At 43.5% G+C, this 23,150-nt stretch overlaps 1 protein-coding gene across 2 annotated transcripts in view; it reads right to left on the bottom strand.

Moving 5' to 3' along the window:
• Window positions 1-23,150, bottom strand: part of LOC137199348 (signal-induced proliferation-associated 1-like protein 1) — a 36,702-nt gene that overhangs the window by 5,277 nt on the left and 8,275 nt on the right. Inside the window, exons 2-15 of one of the 2 annotated variants that reach the window (XM_067613580.1) lie at window positions 18,491-18,554; window positions 11,695-13,404; window positions 11,428-11,558; window positions 10,045-10,233; window positions 9,615-9,789; window positions 8,726-8,829; window positions 8,255-8,412; window positions 4,085-4,664; window positions 2,658-2,932; window positions 2,300-2,554; window positions 2,052-2,195; window positions 1,819-1,967; window positions 1,616-1,698; window positions 883-1,295 (exon numbers count right to left, since the gene is read on the bottom strand). In XM_067613580.1, the coding sequence (XP_067469681.1) occupies window positions 883-1,295; window positions 1,616-1,698; window positions 1,819-1,967; window positions 2,052-2,195; window positions 2,300-2,554; window positions 2,658-2,932; window positions 4,085-4,664; window positions 8,255-8,412; window positions 8,726-8,829; window positions 9,615-9,789; window positions 10,045-10,233; window positions 11,428-11,558; window positions 11,695-13,177 (4,139 nt within the window). In that variant the 5' untranslated portion in view covers window positions 13,178-13,404; window positions 18,491-18,554. The remainder of the gene's footprint in view (window positions 1-882; window positions 1,296-1,615; window positions 1,699-1,818; window positions 1,968-2,051; window positions 2,196-2,299; window positions 2,555-2,657; window positions 2,933-4,084; window positions 4,665-8,254; window positions 8,413-8,725; window positions 8,830-9,614; window positions 9,790-10,044; window positions 10,234-11,427; window positions 11,559-11,694; window positions 13,405-18,490; window positions 18,555-23,150) is intronic. The other variant, XM_067613581.1, reaches the window with a different exon arrangement.

Here is a 23,150-nt window from a genome sequence, read left to right on the forward strand (position 1 = left end):
TGATATTGATATTTATATAATTACACAAAAACAGAGATACACATTATAGCGTTGTTGTTTGATCTTATTTTGGCCTTTAATTAATGAAGCAATGATCACTTGAATGTGACTTCACTTTTCTTCTTGCTTCACTGTCAAAATATTGTAGCAGTAAAATAGCAGCAAAATATTATATTAAGACTGTTTGCATTCATTAACACACAAAAACATCTTAAAAACACTAGTTTAACTATTCCATCACTAAACCTCCTTCTACTGCTATAGATGCGACTGACTGATGAATTCATAAAAAAGAAATAGGACACCGAGTCCTTGCACTTAATTTGCCGCAACTTCAAAAAACAATTCTCCATAGTTTGACACAAAAGTTGAAATTTCAAACAGCAAGTTTTGTGTCTGAGTGCAAGCGCATATGTGCGTGCACATACTATGAAACAAAGCTGCCTATGTACAGGTCTGGTGGAGCTGAGTTATTTCTGGCTGAGTGAAGAAGAGAGGGAGAAAAGCTTTAGTTGATTCAAAGGAAGTGGGATTTAGAAGAGGGGGGAACAGTGCTGAGCTCACAGTCTGCATTTCTAGCAACATCAAGCACTTCCTTTCTATCATGGATACCGGGAGACTGAGATACATACAAATTCAAAACCATACACACACACACACACACACACACACACACACACACACACACACACACACAGTTATTTCATTCTTCCCCTTTCCCTTTGTTAATGCCAAACCGCAGAGCTTTGGACTTTTCCATCGGGGACGGTACAGAATATATCTGGACTACAATGAATCACTGTCTGTTTAATGAAACATTGATGCAAGGGCACAAATTCCTGAGCTGCCTGCACAGCTGACTCTAATATAACAGCAGCACACCTGGAGTGGGAGGCAGCATCACTCAGGCTGTAGGAACCACTGTCAGGAGGAAAGGCTGACGGGCTCGTCGCCTGGTTCTCACTGCCTCCAATAGCGACAAGAGAGTCTGGTGTCGGAGGTGACATGTCGGTGGCTCTCTGGTTGCCTGCTGGCTCATCCTGCCATTGAATTTTTTCCTTGGCCCTGAAGGCACCAGTTGAAGAAGCTGTGCTGCTTTGGGTTGCAGTGAAAGAGGTGGCGTCGATGCCACTGTCAGTGGAGGTCCCCTGTAGATAGCCATTGAGCTCCAGATCACTCCGCACCCCTGAACGGGAACCGACCTCATACCACTTCTCGTCGCTGTGGGTGGAGCTGGAGGCGTTGCTTGAGAGCGTGTTGCTACTCGACTGGCTGGATGAATATGGAGCGTCCGCCTGTTCAGAGAGAAAAAGTCAAATTATAATTTTCAAATTTAAAACCATTTTTGTTCTGCAAGTTTTTTACAGTTCATAGAGTGACTTGGAGAACCCACAATGATATTGCAAGCAGCTGCTCATGCCACTGTAGTATTTTAGATGTTAGAAACATTTAAATAACTGTTTTTAGGACAGACTGGTATAAACATATTGTAGTTTCTACTCCAAAGCACATTACCAGCAAATAAACAGCAGCTCTTTGGTTACCACAGTTATCAACTTGTAATCTGCCATTAAATAGGAACAAGGAAATTACATGTTTGTTGATTCTGGCTCACCTTAGTGCTCTTGTTGGGAGACATGTGTCCGCTTTGCTCTGCTGGCTGGAGTCGAGGAATCACCGCCTTAGAAACTGAAGTATCTGTAGAAAGCAAAGACATATGGGTAATGAGGTCTCTATGTAAGTGTTAGCACAGTAAAAGTAATGTTTTATTCAATGCTACTGCTAATACTGAGACCAAAGTTTTGAAGCTTCTCTTACCTGCACTGGTTTTGTCCCCCAGTCTGCTGGCTGCCTCACCCTCCCCAGTCCGGGTCCAAGCAGCACCAGCGCTAGAGCACACTTTGACCCCGTCACCTGCCACATGCCGCACAGATGACACAGGAGACTGGCAGTTGTTGTTATTAAACCTGGAAGAGAGACAACGAGGGTTAATGTTGCAAATTTTGATTCGTTAGTCTGTGAAACCAGGAGTGAGGGGCAGAAGAACCTACCCATCAGGCATAGACTTCTGCCTCCAATGGCTGGAGCCCATGGTGTCAGAGTAGGAGAGGCTGGAGGGGGAGTTTGTGTTGTGCAGTGTGCGACCCATCACGATAGAGCAGGCAAGAGCGTAGTTGTCGTTCCCTGGGGAATATCTGTGAGGACACATAAGGATGTCATTAAAGACATGCAGCAATCAGACGGGTATGAGTTCAGTGTGTCTTCAAATTTCATAAAAGCATTTTAGGTATTTTGTGACCTTTTGGGATTGACCGGTCGACCATCACTGGACACACTGCGGGGAATAGCAGCAGAGTTACGCTCACTGAAGTCTGACGGAGGGGCCTTGATGAGTGTTCCCCCTGAGCCAGCAGTGCGTGTTTGAGGGCTGGAAGATGTTCGTGGCCACTTGTTGTTGTTGGTCGGGCGGAAGGGGAACTTTAACTCATAGGGCATGCCCTCCTTGTGGTTCTTGTAGTCCACAAGTGGCATGTGGTAGATTTCAGAGCAGCCTCTGTTGGCATATGAAGCATTCACAATCAGAATACTACACTGACAGCCTCGACTGTATCAACTGCAGTCGCTTGCATCTACAGATCTTTCTATGTCCACTCTACCTGCGTGGTGTGGAGTCTTCGTGTGGAGGAATGATGACCACCTTGACGGTGACGGAGGTTCGGAGCAGGTCGATCATCTGCTCGTGGGACAGTGAGGCCACCGCAACCTTGCAAATCTCCACCAATCTGCTACCTTGCCTGAGCCCAGCCTGCCAGGCGTACCCGTAGGGCTCCACCTCTGCTACGATGCCCTCAAAGTTGACATGGAAGCCCAGCTGGCCCAGGGCATTACGACGCAGGGTCATCTCTGTGGTCTGACTGCCCTTGGTCAAGAGCTACAGAACAGATAGAGTAAAGGAGTGGGCACGTGGAAGCACAGCAAAGAGGAGTGGAAGAGAAGCACAATGCATAAAACTTTTCTTACAACCTTTCAGTCTTTTGCTGGTAAAATGATGAACCATCTCCCACACAACAACAGCTCATCTGACACTAGCACTAATCCCTCACAAGCTGAGACATGTCTATCCATCACAATCTATGAATACAAAACACTTTCATTTAATTATGAAAGTGAATTATTTGGTACAATCCCCTTATAACCGACTACCATTGGACACCCTGTCTAGCTCCTCCTCTACCTGTGACTGATTAACAGAGAAGTAAATACTGGCTTGTGCAGCCTGGGAGCGAATCACAACAGAGGCTGAGTCATGATGCCCACAACAAAAGCCATGGCATGTGCAAGTACTGCTAGCAGGCAACAGTAATTCTTGACTTTGTTTACCATCAACTAAAACTGTTCAGTCTAAGGAATGATCTAAATACCCCACCAAAAAGCACTGCCTTACCTACACCACTTTGAAAACCTCAGTAATGATATCATATCACCAAATTACTATGCATTATGCTTCACATTGCTTATAATCATAGTTACAACACAACAGCTGTGGCTTTTTGGTGGCCATATAATTTGAGGCTACGCCCATGTGTTGCTATAATAACATCAACAACACTTAGTTCTTATTTTTTCATACTGCTTTAGTCAAGGAAGTGGACACTGGGCATTGCGTGTCATCACACTGTCAATCATGGGACTGAAAGTCACCGACAAACTTCACTAAGCACTTTTTGTCTACACATCTGTTTAATTAGTGGTTTCACGGAGATTTCAAAAGGCCCTGATCTTTGCTCTCGTTGAAACTAGTTGCTTGATTTAGAAATGTATATTTTTATAACTATCCTGTTTTAGTCATTGTAACCTGTTTCTGATTCTGAATAGTTCCAGATAACGGCCTAAAATATAAATATAATGATTAAAGTAGTAATACATTTACCATATTCAGAGTTACAAGGATTTATGTGCATGTTCATTACAAGCTGTTTGTCAAAGATGGGGTGTTTAGCTCAGTGTGACTTCTGACAGCTGCAACAGATGTGTGTGTGCTAATGAGAGGTACTGTCATAGACAGCAGCAGTGCCCCACTGACCTCCAGTCTTTTGACAACCTCTCCAAAGTCTTCTGTGTTGTTATTGATGGAGCGCAGCGACACGCTCTCGCCACGCTCATAGTAGATCTTCATGGAGGCAGGGCTTCCAGATGACCAACCAATCACGTCACGTGTGGCGCAGTTAAACACGACTGCTTTGGCTTCCTGATCCAGTAGGATGATGAAGTCATTTGAAATGGCCAATAGGCATTCGCGTTCAGCGCCGGCTACTTGGTCTTCAGCGTGAACCTGCCAGGTTACCGCCCCCAGGCTGCGGAGCTCCGCCCCACTGTACGGACGCACCTTCTCTCGTCGCTTGTGGGCCAGAGAGATGAAGGGGAACTTCCCAGTAGGCTCTACTGGAGTATTGGTCACATGACGTTCTGCCAAGTCCCTCAGGTACTCCTGCCGTGTGCGTGTTGCCATGGCGCCAAACTTATCTGACTTGTGGGCTGCGTTCTCGGCATTGATGACTTTGGCCAACAGGAAGTCCCTGAAGACAGTGGACTTGGGGAAGGTCACGCCCTTGGGGATTGGGGGGCCGAAGGAGGGGACGTCCTGTGAACGGGTGACAGCCACACTGCAGAGGAACAAAAGAAGGGAGGGTTTGAGGTCACTGCTTCAGTATGTGAATACATCAAAATTCATACCTATAAACCAATTGTAAATATGCATTTGCAGCTTTATTGTCATAAAACCATATAAATTAAACATACTTGCAAAAAATATACACTAAACAAAAACACCAGTATCCATAACATAGAGGGTAGATTTAATACAGTGTGAGATGTGTATATTATGCAAAAACAAATAAAAAAATCAAATGAAACATAATGAAATGCAAACAAGATTATGTGTATAGACCTGAAGAGTGACAAAATATAAACAATGAAACAAAAAAACTTGTTACCATAATGGTTATTTGCCTATAACCAGGAAAATTTGGTGTGATGATGTATGTTGCAAGGACAAACAGCACATGGTCTCTTAAAAAAAGAATAGTAGAGACGTCTTTACATAGTTTCCCCTGAGGCTTTGTTGCCTTTGACCTATTTCACTTGTGAATATAAAGGAGGGCGTTAGAATTCCTACGGGCAAGGCTCTCCTCTTGTTACCCTCTACTGCTCCTATTCCATTTGCACACAATGGCTGTCTTGGAGTTGGATTACTATAAATTAGTCAACAGGTGTAGGTAATGCTGTGTCATACCTGTTGTGCAAAAAAACTTAGCTCACTGTAGGAAAAAAAAAAAAATCTAATTAATTTAAACATATTGGGATTGTTTTACCAGTGGGGGAAAGACATTTGGATTGTCTGAGCAGCTGATAGCATGTTTATATCCACTGTGGCTACATCATTCCTACTGCAAAGTATGGAGGTTATATTGAGGCTATAAATAAATAAATATATCTATATACATATACATACAGTCACTAGCATTTACAGTAAAAGCCTCATGAGTACATGAAAACCGAGACGTGGCCTTGACTAAGCTGATGTGACAGTCCTGACAAGTCTCCATCCAGTCCATTAAACAGATAATAAAGCCATTGCCTGTAGCAGAGATGTTGCAAACCATGCCTGACTACACACAGCATATAAATACTATACATCCAATCATAGTTGACAAGCCAGCTCCCAGTGCTCACACTCTGCCACTCTCTGCTACATCATGGTATAGAGAAGCGGCGCTGCGGCTACAGCTAGCAAGCACAAAACAGCCTACATTTCCTAAACAAAGATCTAGTTATGCAATCTGCCTTGCTGGCCTCGTGTGACTTTGAGGCAGCGGTTGAAAGCAGCAGATTAGCATCCCGCTGGCCCGGGCCACTTACTACTCTAATGCTCCGGTCTGGCTCAATATGACCTGAGCATTATCCAAATCTCAGCAGCAGGCAACAACAGGCTATTAATAACTAGATGACTCAACAAAACAAAACATACACTTTATTAATAGAGATCAGAGAAGTAAAGTAAAAGCCTGTATAACAAGGTCTTACGCAAACATATAAAGACACAGTCCCATGCTGTGATGACAAAAATCATATCGAACAATCATCTCTTTGTATTAAATCAAGTTTCAAGCTTGTATGTATCCATGTAAACATTCACATGAGTGTATGTGTGATTAATGTGTGTTCATGTTTTTAATGTTTGACTAGAGATCAGCTGAAATCCACAGAGCTTGGAATCCAGTAAATGGTCAAATCACTGCATTAACGGCTCTGCATGGTTTCAACAAAATCAAGACACCACAAAATACAAACATCTACACAAACACCTATAACTTACCTCCTGGCTTTAATAAAAAGCAACCATGCTTCTCAAAATTTTGACTGCAAAATATCCTGAATCTTTGTTGCAATGAACGCAAGGCGAGAAAATGATTTGCTGGACCGTTGCTTACTCAGTCATTTTCTGCAGCTACAATCCAACGCTCAAGTATGTTGTTGCAAATCCTTGTAGCTTTTGTCCGGACCCAGACTTATTTTCCGCACGATCAGGGAAAGGCATCCATGGAAAGACTTGTAACAGTCAGGAGTGAAGTCTTAACATATGGTGCCTAGATCCAGAGAATATGAGTAAAAGCCAAAGGCTGGGAGTGTGAGTTGCTTTGGGTGGGGTAGCTAGATTTGTCCTCAAGGATTCTGTGTCCCATGCTTCTCCATTTCATCCATAAGGCAAACCAGGATAACCAGCATTTCACCCTTTTCTTTTGTCCTTCAAAAAAAAATCCTGGAGTATAAACAAAAAGATGCCCCCTTTAGGCAAAAGCAGGCGGAATGAAGGTGTCCACTAGTAGATGCAATGGAGTAGCTGGTCAAAGAAACTTGGTAGAGAGCGGAAAAGAGCTCAAAATAAATTAGCCCAAATTTGACGCGGTTGTGAACTGAGAGACAGAAGGCTAGCTTGACCCGTCCGCTCCTGAGGTAGACTCTGTGAGCTCTGAGGGACTCTGCTCTCAACAATCCTTCCCACTCACATGCATGTCTGGGTGAAGAGAGTACTTCATGTGCATGGCGCTAACTCCTTCAGACCACTCTGGCTCATGCTGCCCAAAGGCAAAGTGGCAGGCAGGGAGAGGGGGAGGAGGAGAAGGGGGATACTTGTATTATATGAGTGTGCAAATGGTGCGCCTTTGAGTGAATTAGTGTGCGAGGGGAAGTGTGTGCATGTGTGTGTGCAAGTGAGCATGAGAAAGAGGTATAAGGAGAATAGGGAGGAATAGAGTAAGAGGGAGCAACTATGTGTGCATGATATGTGTGTATGCAGAGCACAGAGAGAGTGTGTGTGTGTGTGTGTGTGTGGTGGGGTAGTGATGTGTTAGTGTGAGCGCCACAGAGTTGCAATCTGATCATCACAGGGCCAAGAATCAGCCAGTGGAGGAGAAGAGGAGAGCTCCGATCAGATAGACAACTACTGCAGCACCAATCTCTTCTATGTGACCATAATCAAACTAATTTATACTTATGCACACATACAGTTGACACGGACATATACAGTCCAGAAAGACGGGACAATGGTCACGCAAAGGCTTTTATGTTTTAATGTGACCCATGCCTTCCAGTCAATGCTTTTTTTTGTCTTAATGCTAGCTACAACAACACTGCTGATAGCACTCTGAGTGGTGTGGAGCTTTCAGGGTACTGTAAAAAGGGTCCAATTCTGCACTGAGATGGAAAGTTAAAACTAGATTTATTTTTCAACATTGATGGCAGGTTTGGTCAGTCTGGCCTACTTAAAATTGTAATGAGTTTCCTTAGTCTCAAGAAACGGTCATATACTGTCATATATATTCATAGCTGGTGGTCTAACCTTAACCTCAATGTCAGTCTCACAAATTCTGAAGCTATAAACTGGAAACCTTTCCAAGTCTTTGGTAAGCTGTTAGATTTTTTGAAACCTGTATTTATCCAGGATGGGGTTTTGTTCGGCACACATGCTGCACATACCAAAACTACTTTTTCTTTTCCTTCCTTCCGTCCTTTGACAAACACAAACCACATAGCATGTATACATGTGCAGAAGTAAAAAAAAAAAAAAAAAAAAAAAAATCCATTGTGTCTCTTACACATTTACTGTACACCTACGAGCTCATTGTGTTGCTCCTTCAGACAAGCTCCACTATATCTGCTGTATGATCTCTCCTGGTCAAATACAAAGACCCACCTGTAGCATGTGTTGTCAGAGCAGGGGTCGTGCACCCTTACAATGATGAAGACATGTTGAAAGTGAGAGCGAACGGCCTTGGGCGTGAAGGGGTGAGAACCAGGCTCCTGGAACACGATGGTCACTATGTCGTTCCCGATGTGGCGCTTCCTCAGCAACTGGTCATAGAAAAATAAGTATTTATTAGAGAGGTGTAGGTCTTGAATCTGAGAGTATATCAAGCATGTGGAGCATTCCATTCAGACAATCAAAAATATGGTACTTGAAAACAATGAACGTTTCTTCAAAATGAAAGTTGGACGAGAAACAAATCTGATACCTGAGCCACATGTCATATCATGCATTCCTGTAAATCATACACTCCCTTCCTTAACAGCTGTCTTTGATGCATCTGTTTTCAAACGAAGGAGGTTTCCATTTTCTGATATACAACTAATGATAAACCACAAAGACTTGGATCTCTATCTTCACCTGTTGTTTGTTGTTGGGCGTGTAAGGCAGCAGAGTCGACACATGGAACATGATCTCATAGTCCTTGTATGTCGTGTACAGGGAGTGAGTGCCTGTGGAATCCGCTGTAGGGAAAATAGCAATACAGTGTTGAGAACTATTGTACAATAACTGCCATCCATCTCCCTCCCATGTGTATTCTGTCTGCTTTGTGTTTTCTGTGCAAGACAGGATGCAATTTCACTTTAGCCATAACAACTAAACAATAGTGAAGTGTGGATCAATGTCAGCCTGGATAACAAGACTGTCAAAACCAATATATCGAGAACAATCAACTGTTTTACTCAAGTATCCTGTAAGGGGGAACAACGGACAGAGTACATATTTAAAGAGTTAGACTAGAAAGTTTCTTTGTGGACAACAAGGCTGTAAACCATGAATGATATTCGACTCAATTCAATCAGCAGACTTGTGTTTGTTTTAGTCAAGCCAGTTATAGTATATCCTTTACTGAGATAAAGGACTGTAATAGTGGATACATGTAAGAGTAAAGGATACAAATGCAAAAAGTTAAGTGAAAGTGTCATGAGGACAAAGGTGGACAGGGAAAGTGAGGTTCAATGAGAGGAAATATTTAACCAAAAGCAAAAATAAAGGAGCAAAGTACAGGTCCTATAAAGAATAGTGGAATATGAAGAAGGGGAAACCAACAATGTGAGCCAGACTTGTTACTGGCAATAAAGGTCAAGACAATGACAGCAAAATACACATTGTGCCTTTGATCTCTTATCTAATCAGACATCGAGTTAGCTCCAATAATTACGTGCTTTCAAAGATACATCATAACCTGGATCATCAATAAATAAGAGCACAAACTGTGTCATCTATGCATGTGTTCAGGAATTGTTACTTTTAGTGTCCAGCTGGGCTCTGTACTTGGTGAAGCCCTTGAGGCGAACCTTCTCCCCCAGCAGTTGGAGGAACTCTTCCAGGGCGGGACCGGCCGTCTCGTTGTTGTACATCTCCTCCTCGGTGCTCTGGCCCGCTCGGCAGTACATCACCCCAACCTTTACCTGAAAACTCAGCTGGGGATCAGCAAACACAGACATACACGCATACACACAATGAGAGACACAATATTTCTTTAAAAGTTCACATTAGGACATCACAGAACACAAATAATTCCCCTTCTGTAGAGATAAACAAAATCAGGCAAGCAATTAGACACATCTGTAAAACGTTTGTTCCTCCTAAACCAAACTTGAATTAATACATTTACAATATCAGACTGCTTGTTTTTTTATATTTCTATTTCAATATTTATGCTTTTATCTTCCTACCCCTTGTTCATCCAGTTTCATCAGCTGCTCTGTGACTTTGGGTGTGTTGAGGGCCAGTCTGAGGCAGGACAAATCCAGCTCAGGGAGAAGGTACTCCAGTACCTCTTTAATGGGCAGCCCTCGGGTAGTGCCGTGCTTAGAGGTAGAAGGCACTGCATCCTCCAGGACAGAACCTCGAAGAGTTGTCAGCTGAATGGACAGAGACGGGGAGGAAGAGGAGATTAAAGCGGGGAGTGCGTGAAGAGAAAGAATGCACCTCAGGAATCCTTGGTGTGCTTTGAACTTTCTCTCGGAGATGGAACACAGTGATAGCAGAATATGCCTGCCCAGACAGCAGAAAAAAAGAGGATACAAGTTGCTGTGGTTTTTAAAGTAATACCATCCTTGTATTCATAAAACACTGACATAAAACAACAAGACAATTATGTTTTCAGGCCTAGGGCAAATAGAAAGTGGAACAGAGGAAGAAGAGGTGGGAGGGCTTGTCTAAGCATTCTGTGTACACAGAGTGAGCATTGTGCTGGGCTCTGGGGGTGAACTCAATCACTCGGCTATCATAAGCAGCTGGAATGGACGGAGACTTTCTCTCCTACATGCTTGAGACTTGCGGGAAAGAAACAGGCCTGTGTTCTCAATGGACCTGTGTTCTCCATATTTGGAAGGTAGGATAGGGGGTGGGGGTCCTAAGGTACTTCAGTCTAAAGTGTGGGGGTTTAATCACATGCACCTGTTCTACTTCAATCCACAACAAACAGCCTCAGGCAGGTGCCTTCACTCTCTGTCTGAGAATGTACATCCATATAATAAAACTTGTAACCCAAAATTTAAAACCTAAAAATCCCAGGCCAGACACAGAAGACTTAGGGCCAACAATGCAACTAAATATAACAGCCTATTTTTTACTGAAACAGCTCTCCACACAGTGGTTTGAGGTTCTTGGGCACTGACAGGCCTTGGAGGCTGGTAGATGAGGACACTTCCTGAAGTTTCTTCACACATTGCTGATATTGGAAGACAGCTGAATAGCCCAAGGGCTGGTTGCATAATAAAGAACAAGAACTGAGACTGGTTTCACCTCGAGCTGGTCCTCCTCGTACAGCACAGGCATAGTAGTAAGTGAGCCATACTCACCTTGTAAATGGCAGGATTTGATACAGATATTCAGGATATGAGCATAGTAGGGTACAGATTTGCTACATGTCTAACAGTCTAACAACACAGAAAAATGCCAACAAAATAATTTCCACTTTTCCAAAGTTGTGAGTGTGAAAATAATGAACTACATCTTTAAACACTGTGAGCAGATTCACTCGACAGCAGGAAGGACTGATGTGATGTGGTTCTGAGGTTGGGGTGTTAGCAAGATAGGTTACAATGGCTGACCTCGCTCGTTCTGAAGATGAGGCGGTAGTTATACTGCTGGCCGTGCTCTTTGTCCTCCTCCAGCTTCTCCCTGCGCAAGCTCACTGCCACTGGACCCAGCACCTCATCTATCCCAAAATAGTTCCAGTGCTCTGAGGTAGAGGAAGTGAGAAACGGGCACACTTAAAAAACATTTGTTGAGGGGATTTTCAACATCACTGTTTTAAACGACACACATTTGTGTGTAAAATGTAAAACATGTAATGAAAGCAGTTATATGCATCTTACCCCTTAGGTAGAAGAACTTCCTATAGTAGTAGGCTCCCAGGTCCACATGCTCCACAATGTACTGTTTGCCCTTTTCGCTGAGCGTGCTGGGGCCCTCCTTTGGTCCCTCGAGCACTGCTACTCCAGCATTGGTGCAGTGTGTGCTCACAGATGTTTCATACAAATTTCCTTCCACACTCAGGTTCCCTGAGCTGCCGTTACCTGCTCCACCACCCACAAGCCCATGATACCCTGCTCCCAATCTGCGTCTCCCATTGCCATCTGCACCTATCTCATTTCGGAAGCAGGGGCAACTTAGCAGCATTTCATTGCTCTGCTCATCCCCCGTGTCCAGAGTAGGGCTGTCTCTCGAATTGAGCTCTTCCTGGCTGCCACTTGGGGAACTGTAAGGCAGGCTGTGGGTGGACGAGAGGGTGGAGGTAGCCGATGCTACAGCAGCAGCAGATGCCCCCGTGGTGGTGTTTTTCCTCTTGCTTGCAGTCTGCCGCAACTGAGTTACTTCATTGAGGTCAAACAGCATGCTCTGAACATCATAGTGGGAAAAGCCTTTCTGACACACCCAGGGCTTAAGAGGGGGGCCCACATCCTCTGTCCTGCTATCCTCTACGTCAGACCCCGCTCTGGGTGAGTCTGACTCACCTCGCACATTCCGAAGTTTACGGAATATAGATTCACCTCCTGTCTCAGATTTAGTGCGTCTTTTTGGGGGCTTATCTCTGTCCTTGGTTTTAGGAGGCAGGCTTTCTGTAACATCCTCCTGAAGATCAATGATGGCCTGCTTGGGCCCCACATTCAGCATGTCCTCCAGTTTTGCTGGAGCAGGGCTACGCTGGTCAACCTTCTCCCCTTGATAGCCCTTAAGCATTTCAAAGAAGCTCTCTCCAGATGCTCCATGCTGATCTATTGAGGAGGTGCTGCCATATTCGCGGTGAAGAGGGGACCATTTGGTTCCAGATGGTGGACCCCAGTCCTCGCCACTGTCCCCACTACCTTCCATCTCACTGATAGTCATGTCACTGTTGCTGCGCTGACGGATGCGTCTCTGCCGTGGGTTTCTATGTGATGGACCTCTGTAGTCTCCTGGGGCCAGGTAACGGGTGTCAGGGCTGTAGTTGTTAGCCTGGGCCTGGGTTCGATTCTTCAAAGTATTGTGGATGTTACGCAGCATTGACGAGTCCTGAGGGCTAATAATCGAGCCTAACTTAATGTGAGGTTTTCCAGCAGAGGGTACACCAGGGTTCTCAGGCTCCATTGCTGAGTGCCACAGAGTCCCTGCAAGGTCTTTTCTAGGGGGCCAATCAGCCACCCGAGCCCGAACACCCATTTTAGGCACTCCTGTGCTCACATTGGCATGAACATTGTCTGTGCGGGTTGGCACAGCCCCTCCATTGACCACACGGAGGTGGCGGGTGTAAAACTCATCAGTGGCGGGGATGGAGCCCCCAACGGTGCGCTCCATGGGTGGGCGCTTCAGGCTTGTCATGACACGAGTGCCAAAGGTTAAAGGCACTCAGTAGGTTGACATAGCTGCCTCTGGGATGGGATGCTTCTACCTGACTTCATGAGCAGGTTGATTGTCTGGATCAACAAGTGAAGAGGCAGAAGAAGAGAAGGGTTAAGGCCACCTCCTCAGCACTCAAGCCTGCATACTGCTTCCTTGGCTGTGTCGACACTTCCAATTGGCATTTCTTTTACTTCAAACACACAGTCCTGGAAAGAAAAGAGAAGTCAGTTAGTACAGACAGTAAGAGTGTGGACAAAGTTATCCATATCCTGACTCATACCACATTCCCTGACATAAAGAAGACAGAAATAAGGGTCTTATACTATAAAATTGTGGAAATGAGATCCATAGTATTGGAAAACTAGACTTCTTCACACTTGATTGACTTTGATCAGTGCCCTGTTACACTCTCTCTCTTGACATAGGAGAAAGCACAATGGTAAGTCTAATTACAATCTCATTTTTTAAGGTAAGCAAGAACATATCTCCCCCTTTTTTATTTCATTTCATTTCATATCTGTCATACCACAGGGTATCTTTTCATTTTACCTTTCCAGTGAAAATGTGTGAGGGCATCTTTACAAATATGCAAATGTTTCCTCTCTGTAGAAAGTACGAGATATATGGAATCCATAAATCTGCCTGCAGAACAAAATGTGGAGGTTTCTCTTTTTTTTCCTCTGATTGCTTTTTAGGAGCCAGTGAAAATTCACTGACATGTTTAATTTCAGATAAGGGGGCCTACTTTTCAAACCAATTTCAGCATTAGCATCTAGGGGAAACATGAAAGCTCAGCCAAATTCAAAATGGGTTCAACAATGTGTGTCTTTTTCTTCCTTGAAGGTCTGAGCAAAATGATGCCTTTGCCCAGATCAGTTAATTTGAGTTGTGCTGCGACAAAAAAATATTTTCAATTAATCTGTCGATTATTTTCTCAATGAATCGATAAGTTGTTTGGTTTATAAAATGTCATGACAAATGTCGATCACAGATTTCCAAAGCCCAAGGTGAGATCCTAAAATGTCTTCTTTTGTCCCAACCAACAGTCCACAAGAAAAAGATATTTAATATACTTTCATATCCACTGTGAAGCCGGTAGCTTTCAGCCATGTTTGTTGTTGCTGTGTGTAACGGTATGACATCATTACGTCAGCAAGTCGGAATATTGCCATCATCACGATATGATTTTTATTATCACATTAAAAATTATACCGATATTATTGTGAACGATACAATATGGCACACCCCTAGTTCAAAGCAAGATTACACATGAGTGAGAGAAAAATCTGGATCTATCAGTAAATTTCAGTCTCCGCAAGTGGCAGACCTCTAAACCTCCCTCTAAGACCGACTCCTGGCTTGTGAGATCTCTTTGCGTGCCCATTTAGTAGCCAACAGTAGTGAATTGTAATGCAGAGTTGCAGTTTTCTGGATCAAATATCCCAAGCTTCACATCAAAAAGCAAAGGGGCCCTTTGAAAGTCATCTGAGAAGTGGGTGATGATCCTCTGCCTGACAAATCAGGCCAATTTGGCAGTGAGACACTGGGGGAGATTAAGGCTCCACTCTCAGTCAGCCCTGCCTGGCTGTAGCTGTGATCACATTAGCCACTAGCAATCAGTGCACTGTGACGGGCCTACAGCACAGCCACCTTCACACTGCATCCCAACATCCCTGCCAGCTTTATGCTAACTAGCACACAGATACACTCCTGAGTAGGAAGCAGACGTTCATGTGGGGTGTGACACATCCACTGTAGTGTAATATTTATCTAAGAGGGATTACAGTTTGCTTTAATAAATAAGTGTAATTCAAAGACGTGGATGTTTTCCATTTAAAGAAACAAACAATATATATATATGTATGAATGCAGTGCATAGTGCATGTCAACAACATTACCATAATGGTACAGTCAAATGAGAGATGGGTCAAATGTTTCCTAGACAATGCCATTTGTATGATAATATCAACATCAATTTGCAAGAAAAAAAGAGCGAGTGTAAAATCTCATGGCTCTGGGGATGAGAGTGTGTCGAATTGTCATTTGGTTAAATCACAAATAAAACAGCAGTGAACAGGGTTCTCAAACAAGAAATTCATTAGAGGTTTAATGTGGAGCCAAATAAGCAAATCAGTGAAAAATCCTTCGCATTAGACCAAATTAGACGCGATCAAATGAAATGGATGCAAAAAATATCAGATTATAACAGCATCATGGTTACATGCTACGCCACCAAGGCCACCAAGATGCCCTGGCATCACTTCATGTAACTTTCATGCTTTCAATCTCTTCAAATCTTCAGCCAGAGGAAATTCAAATAAGATGAAAGAAAATACCGCCACTGTGATCTTCCATCTGTCACCCAAGGAAGGTTCCCCACTAGGGCTGGTCAATGTCTACTGAAGTGGCATATGACGATGTCCATTTGAACCTATTCACAGCCCATCCTCAGCTACTCACCTGGTCTTTCCTGACTTTTCATCCCTATAGCCTATGTTTAAGCTACCTCATTAAGCAGATCATCTGATTATAAACAATATTTTAAATATTAGCCATAGCGATGTAACTGCAGAATATACCAGTGACTTTTAATTTTTTTTTTTTTTTTTTAAATGCAGTCAGCCCAGCTGATGTGAGCAGATACTGATCAGTGACAGTGGCAATCACTATGCATTATGGCAGCAACAAACTGCTAAAAAAGGTACGACTTTGCCCATCTGGCTTTTTTGTCTTTTGTAATTCCAGTGTCTGTGGCTATTGTCAATCTCCGCTGGATGTAGTTTACTGTGTGGCATGCAGATTTGATCCAGGCTGACCATACAGAATTGGTGTGTCTGTGTGTGTGGTAGTGTGTGTGTGGCAGGGTGTGCCCCAGTGTTGCTGAGGACCTGGGGGGGGGGGCTCAATGACTGTAAGCCATCAGCGGCCCAACCCTATTCTAGTCTATACACTTCTCTAATGAATGGGCATCTGTTCATTGGGGCATGGGAGTAGAGTATGTGTCTGAAGCAGATTAATAAAAACCCATTAATTAATAATAAAACCCATTCATGTCCTACTAACACTGTATTCTCTGACATGAATAAGAATGAAAATAGTCTGGGAATGTACGTTAAACTGCAGGTCCAGTCCCAGAGTGTTGGGCCTCATTCCCTAATGCTGCAGAGTGTCCGCAGGGACAGACTGATGAATAGAACGAAACACACACACACACACACACACACACACACACACACACACGTCCCAGAAAAAGGGCCTCTAATCTCTTTGCTGACATTCACTCAGACAGACGACAGGCTTCATAGTCTTGTCAGATTAAAAGGAAGAGTTTGACATAGAGACTGAAAAAGTGTGCCTTGTATACATTTTAAGTGTGTGCGTATGTGACAGAGAGAGATGGGCTGAAAATGCCAGAGTGTAGTGGAAGCCAAGAAAAAATAAAAGACCCACAACATATAACAGTCTCTTTTTCCACCCATCCTGCCACCCTCCATCCATCCATCCCCTTCGGAATTTAACAACTTTTTCTTTTTCACAGGTCTGTGGGACATGTCCGGACAGCTTGAGCCTGTCGACTAAATGAGGTTAACTTCCTATAATTGGGGCTCTGACCTCCCCAGCTGGTATCACCGCTTTGCTCATGGAGAGATGAGCAAAGCGGTGATACAGATGTTGACGAAGAGCTGGTGATATTGTGGCATGCCTCTGAGGAGCAACAATTAGATGTTCTGGTTGTAGGGACGAGTCTAGACACAGACCTTTGAAGACTCAGCCTGAGTGTGTTACAGGTGATTCAGACAGAAGGCCATTCAGGACCTTGTGACAAAAAGTACATATACACTAATCAAAGGTGGAAGACAGCAGTCAGTCAGCAGGACAGATGAATAGTGTGATGAATCAGAAACATAAATCTGGGGTCTGACTCTTAGAAGCTGACTCATAAACCAAAAGAACAAGACCTGAGTCATCATCAAGCCACAGATTGGGGTACTACACATTCTCAAAGTCAGGGTCTCCTGGAGGGGAATCCCAGTAGCTGAGATGGCTTGGCTAGCTTGCTATCCCGAGAGAAAGGACAACATGCTAGAGTTGAGAGACTACTTGTCCTGAGTCCCCAAACTGAGAGTCAATGAAGTTTCCCAGTAGACTGGGCAAGTGTTTCAAAAGCTGTGACAAAGGAGCCGAAGGATTGCCCTACAAGCTTGTAATTACTGCATGGTTGAATAGGGCTAAAGGGCTGTTTGGCTGACACCAATGGCTTTCAAAAGGCACCCTTCCATTTAGCCCATTGGGTCTCCCTGTCTCCTAATCTTTCCCTGCTCTAAGGGCTGACTGGGCTGTTGGGCAGCAGGCACAAAGGTCCCTCTGTCCTGGCTTGGGCAAGACTGGGGCCCCATTCCAACACAGTGAAGTCTTTGAAAACTGCCTGGCACAGGAACCTCACTATGGCTGTGTATATGAGGCCTGCCAGGAAAACCAAATGAATTGGGAGCTGGAGAGATAGAGATGAGGGAAGGACTGAACCAGAAATGGTAAACAAGGGAAACAGAAGCAACAAAGAACTACTGGGAGGATATGATCATGATGAACACAAAAAGATGGAGGAATGTCCAATAGAAAAACAGCAAGGTGTATTTACGGTAGAATAAGCAGACTTATGCGTTGTGCATGACTGTATGAAAATCATATCAGGATCAATTTAGCGGTTTTGTAATCTAATTACTCACTGCTGCAACACATATTAAATGTCAGATGACTGAGATTTGGGAAAGTGACATGGGAAAATACTTTTCTGGGAAAGTTTGTATAAATGATGAAAACTGGAGTCACATTGCAGTTAAACCTCAAACTCTTCCACAATGAACAAACTTGCCCAGAAGGTCAAGCACCGGTCAGAGAGAGAATTACAGCTTCAGATGAAGAAAAATCTGCAATAGTAGCAACTCCACTGACTCCTACACAACATAATTTCCTGTCAAGGGGGGAGTATTGAGGAGTGAGGGGTAAACTGAGGTCTCTACACATCCACTGAGGTATAGCTCAACCACAGCTGGCCACAAGCACAACAGATGCACAGGAAGTAAAAAAGTATCTCCACCACTCCCCTGTCTACTTCTGCCTTGTTCTTTTTTTTTTTTTTTTTTTTTTTACTCTTTCTGTCTGCTCCCTCCTCCTGTACATGCATCTGGCTGAGAACCAGGTACAAACCTGCCCGTCTGATTGAGCAAACCTGAGAACCTGACACCTTTAGAAAAAAACAGGCAGACCTGCTGGCAGACAAATGATACTCACATCATGCAACCGCGAGCCAGGATACTGGAATTCCACCAATTTCAGTGGAGGAAGTGATGAACGTCTGTGTGAGGGAGGGAAGAGAAGTAGGGCATGTTCAGGCAAAGTCTTAGAGAGATATGCAGCACTGACTGTCCAAGTGATAGTGTGTTATAAAACTTTTGAGTGCCATGACTTAACAACTACAGACTTGTCTACTATCCTAGCAGCCAACTTACATTGGAGGCTTTGATCTATGAGATACCAGCCTCTGATGAAGTGGCGCACCGCAATAAAATTGTGATAGAAATAGAAGTGAACTGACGAATAGTTCAACTGACCACACACGCAATGCAAACAGCACGTGTAGTTGGAGCACTTCAAAAACCTTTGGCAGAATATCGACATTCATCATTGCCATTGTTCTGTGATGTGCTGCTCTGCCCTAACTCTGGGCCCCTCGCTATCACTGCAGCACAGTTCAGTGAGTAATGGGCATAGCTAAACACTGGCAAATTGAATTTCACTCACAGCCTTACACAAGAAGACATTTCTGGAGGAGCGCCAGTATATATTCATTGCCATTATCTCCGGCAGGGGTGTCCTCGATCCTTCCTCTCTTCTGATCCAGAAAGTACACCACAAGGGTTTCACATTTTACGTGGGAGAGACAGCAGGATAAATAGACACTTGAAACACTCCACATAGTTTATAGTTAGTGATGGTAAACCCATTCCTATTCCCAATGTCATTATCTGGGTGGGCCAGGAGTTTGACAATGAAAGTCTTTGTCCAACTCCTGGAGGGCCATTTACCTTAAAAAAATCTAATTGCACTGCTAACAGCTTAGGTGGTCTGCTTATCCAGAGTAAAGAAGAATTATTACTTCTTATACACTTAATAGCTGACGATACTCTGTCAAAACAAAAAGGTGAACAAAGTCCTTAATGGGCTTATATTCAATTGATTTAATATATGTAAGCCATCACAAATATTGTGCACAGTAATTTCACAATTTTATGGTCCATAAATACATTAATCTATAGAGACAAGCCCAAGTTGTTTTAGTGCCTCCCATATTTGACGTGGGGGTTATAGATGACTTGTCTTTATAGCTCAGATTTAAGCTTGTCAGCTTTTAAAAGTCGTGCATTATAAAGAGCAATGGAGAGGAAGGAGTGCGCTGCTGCCTGAAGAGGAATGTAAAAAATTCTAATGAGGTGGCTTCCTGGCTGCTGAACTGCAGCAGTTGGGAGCTGAGGTTTAAAAGTCTGCTCTAGGCTGCACTTTCCCTTTCCCTGCCCTCTCTGCCCTCCTCCAACCCTAAGACTCCATTAGAGAGACAGTGAGCTCCTGATGCACATGGACAGGTACACAGATACAAAGGCTCAGACACACACATGCATGACAAAGGATAACCCTGAAAATAATCCACAAAATTCCAGAGAAACTAAAAGAGCACGACACAGTCAATTTGGTTCATAGGAATAAACAAACCAAACTGCTTTTTGTCTCTGAAAACATCAAAGACAACTTTGCTGGTCCTAGTCAGCTTATTGAGATGTTATTTCTGCAATACCTGTCTCAAACTAAGAATATTTTTTCTTTGAAACCCCGTGTTTGAAATGCAAGTTATGGTCTCTGTGTAGAGTACAATCAAGGCTGAGTAGAACATATGAAGGATTTGTCTCCTCAACCTCTCTTCTTTTTACAGTTACAACTTTATTCAGAACCAGAATTTCAAATCTGAAATATACAATAAAATGCACAGTTCATGCAAATAAACATGGTGGTCACATTGTGCATTTATTGTCACATTTTCAACTTTCCATTACTACCACTGCAGAGACTTGGGTTCAACTCTGCAACGGTGCTTCCGTCTTGGTTGGGCACCAAATTGTACACAGTGGGCAGTGTTTGCAGGTGGGAAGCCAGTGAGGGATCATATAATATGCTTGTTACCTAACAGTAAATACTGGCTGTGACTTGTAGCCCTCTACACCATAAACTCTGCTCTTCTAAATTTTTATGAGGTGATGAAGAAATAAATTATATTGTAGAAAGTTTCATCCCTACATCTGCACTGTCATGTGTCATATTTTATCTCTGTTCCAAACACTGCCGCGCCCACGTTTAATCAACTGAAAGTTGACAACTCTGTTTAACAAATATATTGAAATAAGTTTTGGTATATTTCTAGTTTATAAGTAATGTGTGTGGAAATGCAGCTCCAGACACTAGTCTTGGGGGATCGCTAGAAATTTATCTGACTGTACAGCAGTCTGGAATATGGGTGAAACACAGGTTCACTGGTTAGAAACAAACACAAGGTTCATGTGTGCAAGTGGCACTAGACTAATGGAGCACCATAAAGATAATTGCAGTTAACGTTCACATGAGTGGTGGCTCTGTGCCAAAAGCTGATGATAAAGCCCAAAGTTCACCCAGTCAACCGCTACTCCAACAAAACTCACCTGTACTTGATAAGCACACTCACAAAGTGTTATCATTGGATTTGGGCTATTGCTACTGTGTATGAACGTCCAAAATTTGAGAATTGCCCCAAAAATCATATATTTAAATTATATTCACTTAAAATACTCTATTTATATTTAAAGTAAATTGTAATATACCCTTAATTTACTACTTCATTACAAATAGCTGAAACAACAAGTTTTTCTGGACAGCCCATGGATGCAGGGCTGTGTTTATTCAATGCAGATAAACATCCCACCAGCTAATTTTTGAGATTTTGTTTTTATCTATCTCTGGTTTTAAATCTACATGAACATGGCCTTTTTTGAGGGGCTTTGCTACTCATTAGTGAATTCAGAGTAATCAGTGTTTCTGGCTGCCTAGAATTTCTACATGTCAGGAAAATTAGCCTACTGAGGTTCACTGAAAAGGCCAACATACTCATATATCAGGTGGCACAGCTATCACAGGAGCTTCAAATAACACTGAGACACTTAATATGACAATTCCACCTCAATGTTGCTCCACAGAGAAAACACATACTGACAACCATTTCCGTGCAGACACACTGCCAAATAGCTTACCTTTTCCAAACAACCCACTGCACCATTTACTCCAGGTGAACAAAAATGTGGTTTATGTAGGGGTTTTATGTGGGGATTTTTCCCCCTAGGACATACTGTGAGAGAAAGCTTTGGATTTCAAAACACCAATGCCACAGGTTTAGCTAAATCTTTTCAATTCTATCATTATTAGTGTGACTGACTGCTCTCAGCTCTTGGAAAGTCTCTTTCACCTACTTTTTGTACTAACAGCTCCTGTAGGCTGTGAAGTGACTCCCAACTTGGCAGTCATGAATTTGAATGTATTAGCTGTAGGTTTATTGCTGTTATATTAGAATATTTCTGCTTGTTATATTCTACTAAAAGCCATGTAGCAATTATTTCTGTTTGACAAAATTTTGCCTCGCTGATCTGAGCAACCAGTCCACTTAGATTAACCCCAATGCAATGGAAGTATTTCCCACCAGTAAGCATTGACAAACAAGGTGGTGTGGGCTGGGATAGAGAGAGAGGTGTTAATAGGGGCACTCAGTTCCCTCTCTTCTGCCTACAAAAGGTAAATATCCCCCTCCTAATATCTGAAAAGCAGTGAACCTGTTTGTTAGCAAACAAATACTTCCTGCTCAGCATGGGGCCGGCACACGCCTCTGTGCTCAAGTATGTGTTGGGATGAAGCAGTTTCCATCAGTGGAGGATTAAAATAGACAGGATGCGAGAGTAGCAGCAGTATAATTAACAGTGTTGACGCAAGGAGGAGGGCTGAGTGAATGGTTTGTGTGTTTGCCGCCTATAATTCAGCCTCTCCACGTGCCAGAAGACGGGGGATGGGGTTCAGCCGGGGGGCTGCCAAACACTTCCAAGCCTGCTATTACTTCATTCCCAGATCACAGCCACTCACGAACAAAACGACTCAAGAGTTAGCCCACAGTGCTGCTCACACATCTTATATATCTAGCATGTGCAGATTCATTTTGACTGCTCCACTGGATCCATGTCACATAACTGCTGGTAGCAACAGAGTTGTAGAGCTGTAGGAAAGTTTGAACAAGGATAAACAGAGTGGGTCATCAGCCATCAATCAAAATGTCAATTACATCATGGTATTTTGAGTGTGGGAAGGCTGGTTCGGGACATGAGATGGTTCAGTGAGTAGGAGTAGAGTGCACTGCTGGCTGCCCGGGGCTGGGGGCATCCACTGGTCACACACAATGCATGCCAGAGCACCATGCTGTGTGCATGTGTGTGCCCATCAGTGAGTATTGGTCACTTTCCCAGTGCCAGTGCTAGCTGGGCCCAGGCCAATGCATCCGTTTACTCCTGTTGCCCATGGCTACTAGCATGCACATGATTAGAGACAACAAGCAAGCATGACGCATGCAAATCTTTATTGGAATGCCAATCACGTGGCCCCATCATTCCTATTGGAAACAAGCTAATCAATGTTAACCCCATTCCACTGAAAACACAGAGCTCTTGAGGATGATAATGTTGGTCACTTGATTTGATCAAACTACTTTGGTCAGGTTGAGGGAGCAGCATAACCTCAAGGAGCCATTCTTGGCTTCCAGATAGCACTGGGTTAGTGAGATTCCAGGTCTGAATTGCATTGGGGTTATTTTGCAAGGCAGCTGGATTCGCGAGAT

Source organism: Thunnus thynnus, chromosome 16 (assembly GCF_963924715.1).
Source record: "Thunnus thynnus chromosome 16, fThuThy2.1, whole genome shotgun sequence".
Classification (NCBI taxonomy): Eukaryota; Metazoa; Chordata; class Actinopteri; order Scombriformes; family Scombridae; genus Thunnus; species Thunnus thynnus.